This window comes from Solanum stenotomum, unplaced genomic scaffold (assembly GCF_019186545.1).
Source record: "Solanum stenotomum isolate F172 unplaced genomic scaffold, ASM1918654v1 scaffold7484, whole genome shotgun sequence".
NCBI classification, from domain to species: domain Eukaryota; kingdom Viridiplantae; phylum Streptophyta; class Magnoliopsida; order Solanales; family Solanaceae; genus Solanum; species Solanum stenotomum.
In genome coordinates, this window is record NW_026036724.1 from 1,682 (window position 1) to 7,232 (window position 5,551).

General features: G+C 33.3%; 1 protein-coding gene across 2 annotated transcripts; it reads right to left on the reverse strand.

The window, feature by feature from the left end:
- Positions 1–553: 553 nt before the first annotated feature.
- On the reverse strand, positions 554–3,688 carry LOC125853005 (putative late blight resistance protein homolog R1A-10). 2 transcript variants are annotated; one of them, XM_049532692.1, is made up of 2 exons: positions 931–3,688; positions 554–791 (listed from the first exon to the last, which is right to left on the reverse strand). In XM_049532692.1, the coding sequence occupies exons 1-2, from the start codon at positions 3,566–3,568 to the stop codon at positions 784–786; spliced, it is 2,646 nt and encodes an 881-aa protein (XP_049388649.1). In that variant the 5' UTR covers positions 3,569–3,688; the 3' UTR covers positions 554–783. The 2 variants fall into 2 exon arrangements, with proteins under 2 accessions (XP_049388649.1, XP_049388647.1); XM_049532690.1 differs by having other exon boundaries at positions 913–3,688.
- Positions 3,689–5,551: the final 1,863 nt, after the last annotated feature.

Sequence of the window (5,551 nt, forward strand, 5' to 3'; positions counted from 1 at the left end):
CCCCTTATCCAAAAAAAAAATGTAAAAAAAGGTTTCATTTTTTTTTTTATAGATTTTTTGTTTAAAGAAAAAGACTTTCGTACTACTCCACCCTTTACACTTTTTTTTTTTGTGTGTGTGAATGCATATCTTTTATCCATTTAACTACCACTTTTAAATGGGCAATATGGATATTATTCGTTTTTACCCATTTTTAAATGAGTTGGATATCCAACCCAGTTAAAATGGGTAAATATGAACAGATACTCATATTAATTACCCATTATGTCATCCTTATTATTCATGCTTAATGCTCAACGCTCGAGTGATTGGTAACTTGATGAAACATCATTCACCACTACTATTAGCTATAATCTGACAGCAACTACTACTGCCGACCACCATTACATACTGTTACTACCAAGTACCATCCATGAGAAATGTTATCGATATCAATCACATAAAGCACTGTCCATCAACGAAAAACATGTATTATACGTGAACAGAGGAAAACAGATTCAAAGTGCGAAACTAGCAATTCTTATACTCCATAGGCAATACATAATAGATTGAACATCCTTATTTATTTCGAACTATCACATAAAACAAAATAGATGTTACACGAGTACATCAACAGTTACCGTTTACAAAATAAATAAAAAAACACAATTGGCCGATACATGTATTAAACATGCTTATTCCTAAAACATGAAATTAACAAACCATCAGAATATAAAAACAAAAATATGAAGTACAAGGTTCTGAATTCGGAAGATAGCATTAGATGATCCCTCAAAGTAAGCTTCAATTACCTGCATATGCAAGATAAAAAGTACAAGTCATCATCTTAGTTTCAAAGAAGTATGATTTAATAAAAACGAGGTTTTAAATAATGTGAAGAATCGAAGAACTTTCAGAGAGGATTAAACTTACTGTCGCTGTTATGGATACTGTCGCTGTTATGGATGTAGACCTTAAGGATATTATTTCCCATGTCCTCTTGTTCTTGTTCGATATTTCTGGCAGATTCCTCAGAAGTAGTGCTGCTATCATGTAACTCAATCGATTCCAAAGTACAAATTTCCCCAAAATCTGTTGGAATTTCTTGCAGGTCCTTGCATTTCTTCAGAACAAGGAGTTTTAGATTAGGGAAGTTATCGCTGCTTGCTTCCCAACCCTTAAGATTTAGCTCGCTCAGTAACAACAACTTCAAGCTTCTGAATATGTCTTTGTCAGTCAATCTCCATACATCATCTTCGGCTCGACAATATTTAAGTTTGAGCTCTTCAAGATGTGGCAACATGATAAAAGTTGATGATATCTCTTCCCAAATAAACTTACAACACCAAGTTAAAGACACTCTTCTAAGTGATTCTGGAAAAACAAATTTCTTGATGGGGTCTTCCAAATAATCTTTCCAGTAAAACTTGAATGTCTCAAGTTTTGTCAAGCTGGACATATCGAAGGGACGATACAGAATATTGTTTAGTATGCTAAAATGTGCAGGAATGATCAATCTCTTTAAATTGGGGATCCTAGAAAAGACTTCATTTGTACAACTAGAGTAACTAAGACCAAAAAATTCCTCTAGATTTGGCATCCCTATCACAAGATTGTTATCTATTCTAGGACTCGGTAAATAAGTGACTCCCCCTACACGTATATACCTCAAGTTCTTCAACATCCATATCTTCCTAGTTAAAGTTATCTCTAAAGAATTACCATCACAAATTAGAGTTTGCAAATTCAGAAGCTTTGAGATTGATTCAGGAATATTTCCAAGACATCGAACTTGGAGATATCTCAAATGAAATAACTTTGTAATCACAAGTGGAAATGAGTGGAAGCAGCAAGGGACGATGGCCAATACCCTGAGATGGTTGAAACAAGAGAAAAATCCATGTATTATAGGATCATGACGGTAGATGGGCAATTTAGGGAGAAGCTTAATACGGGGTTCAATAGGTAGACCCAAGAAAGAAAAGCAGTAGATAGATCTGGCTACACGGGGTAAGAGCTTATAAGCATCCCCAATATACTCTTGAATACTGAAGCGACGAAAATTAGGCTTTTGTGCTGGTGACAATGGAATTCTCACAACATGCATAAACTTTGTCATTTCAGCTTCTATCAAACAGAACTCACGCAGCAGATCATGTATTCCGCATACTTTTACCTCACCATTGAATCTCTTTTTTCTAGCCATTATCAAGTTCCTGCTGATAAGATCCTCCAAATAATGTTCAGCCACTTCCTCCAAGCTTTCACGACTTCCAGAAGACGTCCTTATGAAACCTTCTGCGATCCATAATTGGATCAATCTCCGAGTATCAACTTGAAAATCCTCTGGGAAATCACCCAGAGAAAGAAAGCATGGTTTGAGTCGATTAGGCAAGTGATGGTAACTCAAACCGAGCACTCCTAAGCATTTATTTGGATGACTAGCAATGATTTGACTTAAGGTTTTGGCAACATACTTCCAACTTTCTAATGTCTTGGGCACCGTTTTAGAGAGATGCCCTGCAATCACTGAAATTATTAAGGGAAGTCCTTGACATTTTTCTGCTATTTTTTTTCCAATTTCTTCCAACTCGGGAGGATGATCGTGTTCTAGTCCAAACACCTTATCACGGAGTAACTTCCAACTATTATCTAAATCCAAGAGGTTCATCTTATGATGGCTACTAGTATTTGCATAGATTGCTACATCAGTTTCCCTAGTAGTCAATAAGACTCGACTCCCATTGTTGCGATTAGGAAATATTTGTGATATGCTATCCCAAACATCCCTACTCCAAATATCATCAACAACAACAAGGTATCTAGGACCCTTTAGTTTCTTTTGCACCAGATCAGCTAACTCACTGTCATTCATCTTATCATAATCTTTTGTGTTCACATTAACTCTTTGCTTTGAAATGCAATGTAAAGCTTCTAACAATACATTTCTATATCGAAATTCTTGAGATATTGTAACCCAAACAAAAATGTCAAAGTGATGCCTGATTGGAAGATGATCATAAGTTTTTTTAGCGAGTGTTGTTTTGCCAATGCCACCCATACCTGATATGGTGACAATGTCTAGATACGACGTTGGTCCTCTCAATCTTTTATCTATTATCTCCAAGTCACCATCAAGTCCCTGCACGATATCATCTTTCAAGTGACCTGACAGCATTGGATCACTCATAGAAGAAGCGCCAGTTAATTCAAGAATTTGATCAGCATCATGAGAAAGAATCTCCATCACTTGTTTCTTTGTGGTATCCATTTTTTCAACAACTGGTAGCATATCATGGTGTGGTAAAATTCGAAATGTCCATCTGTCGCCTTTGATGATTTCAGAAATTTTCATTTCAACAACATCCTCTGCCTCACTAACAACAATTCTAATTTCTTCCTCCAAAGATTTGATTTTTTCAATGTCAACACCACTCTTATTGCTAGCTTTTTCAAGAACATCATGGAAATATTCAGTTGTAGCACGAAGAGAATCAAGCGCATTAGCAGTGCGACCATGAAAGAGTTCTGAAATATATGGTTGATCAAGAGTTCTAAGAAGAGAAATTACAGCAGTATAAGCTTCCATCAAGTCAATATTGAGAGGAATTGAAACAAAAATAATTTTTGAACAAGTAGAGAGGATATAATTCAAGAATCATATGTATTTATAAAAATCTTGTTGTATTTAATAAATTATTTTGACTTACGAAGTCATTGTTTATTTAAAATGATTTAGTGGGTAGGTATAATAATGACGGCCACTTGTTAATTTAAAGAACACCAATTATTGTTTATTTGTTCTCATTCGATAAAGCAACCACCTTTACAGTGTTCTAAAAGTTCTTTACTTGACTCACCTACTACGGGATTAATCACGCCAAAGTGGCAAACGACCGAGTCAAATTGAATATGAATCGATCAAAAAACGAGTTAACTAAAAATGGATAAGTTACTTGACTCGGCTCACATTTTAAATGGGTAAAACGAGTTATCCAGTAGATAATATAGAAAAAATTTAAAATGATAGAGGTCCAGCCAACAATAGTTATGTGAGGTTCCATTCAATTTTTGATATTTGGATAAGTGGGTCCATTTGCACAATTTTACTTTTCACTCATCACCCCCACCACTTCCCTCCCATCTGCCCACCCCTCCTCTATTTTTTATTTTCTTCTTTTTCATTTTTTTTAATTCTTCAAAAAATGAAAATGTGGAAAAAAAAAATTGGTAACCAAAGAAAAGTTAGCCCACCCCTCCTCTATTTTTATTTTCTTCTTTTTCATATTTTTTAATTCTTCAAAAAATGGAAATGTGAAATAATAAAATTGGTAACCAATTAAAGTTAAAATATAAATTGATTACCAAATTTTCATAGGAGTCTCTTTCACCATATAAATTGATTACCAAACTATCCCTACTTTTTTATATTACCGAAGAAAAATTAAAATATAAAGCTAACAAATCAAATATTAGAGCACGCAATTGTATACCAAGAAAATAAATGAGACTCACGCCGTAAAGTGGAAGATAATTTATTTAATTTGACTATTTTTTTCACTAACTTTGTAAAAATACGTAAAGATAGTTGAATAGTAATGAGCGAGTCGAATTAAATATGAGTCGATCAAAAAATGAATTAAACAAAAATGGATAAGTTTAAATTACTCGACACGACTCACATTTTAAATGGGTAAAACGAGCTACTCAATGAATAATATGGATATCTATATTTACACATATTATAATAGAAATCTTGTTAAAAGCTTTAAAAACAAAAACAAAAATTAAAGTATTTTTTGTCACTTCACTCCACCCCTACCAGCCCCCCCCCCCCCCCCTATCCCAAAAAAATGTAAAAAAAAATTACCACCCCCTCCACACCCCATCCAAAAAAAAATTAACAAAATTTTAAATTTTTTCCAAATTTTTTTTTTGAATAAAATTTTTTACCAACTCACCCCCACCCCCCTATCCCAAAAAAAAAAAATGTAAAAAAAAGAAAAGAAAAAAGACTTTGGTACTACCCCATCCTTTTATCACTTCTTTTTTTGTGTGAATTAGGAGTGTGCATAAATCGAATCGACTGATAAACCGAACCGAGATAAGTGTTATTGATTTATTGTTATTGGGTTAACAGTTTCTTAATGATTTTATAAAAAAAATTATCGGGTTATCGGTTCGGTATTGGTGTTCAATATTGGGTTATTGGGTAAACCAATAACCCATTAAGAGTTAAGACTATAGTAATTTACTATTTTTACATATACATACATATTAGTAAATATTAATCTCAATATCTTAATAGTTATGTCTTTGTCATTTAGCCATCAATTCATACTTCGTTATGACTTTGAATTCACAACTTTACATTATACAAACCGTCAAAACATAAAGTAAGAACCATATTCCTCTTGATTTCTCTTTGTCTTACACATGTATAGTTCTTTTCATGTTTGTTATTATTATTTCTATTTTATGAGCTTTTGTAAAGTTACATTATTGTCTTGTTGTGTCAAATTTATTAGAGAAACCATATATTTGTTTTATAAGCATTTTCTTATTGGTTAAA

Coding starts and splice junctions, on each gene's coding strand:
- LOC125853005 (XM_049532690.1), bottom strand. CDS start 3,568: ATGGAAGCTTATACTGCTGTAATTTCTCTTCTTAGAACTCTTGATCAA.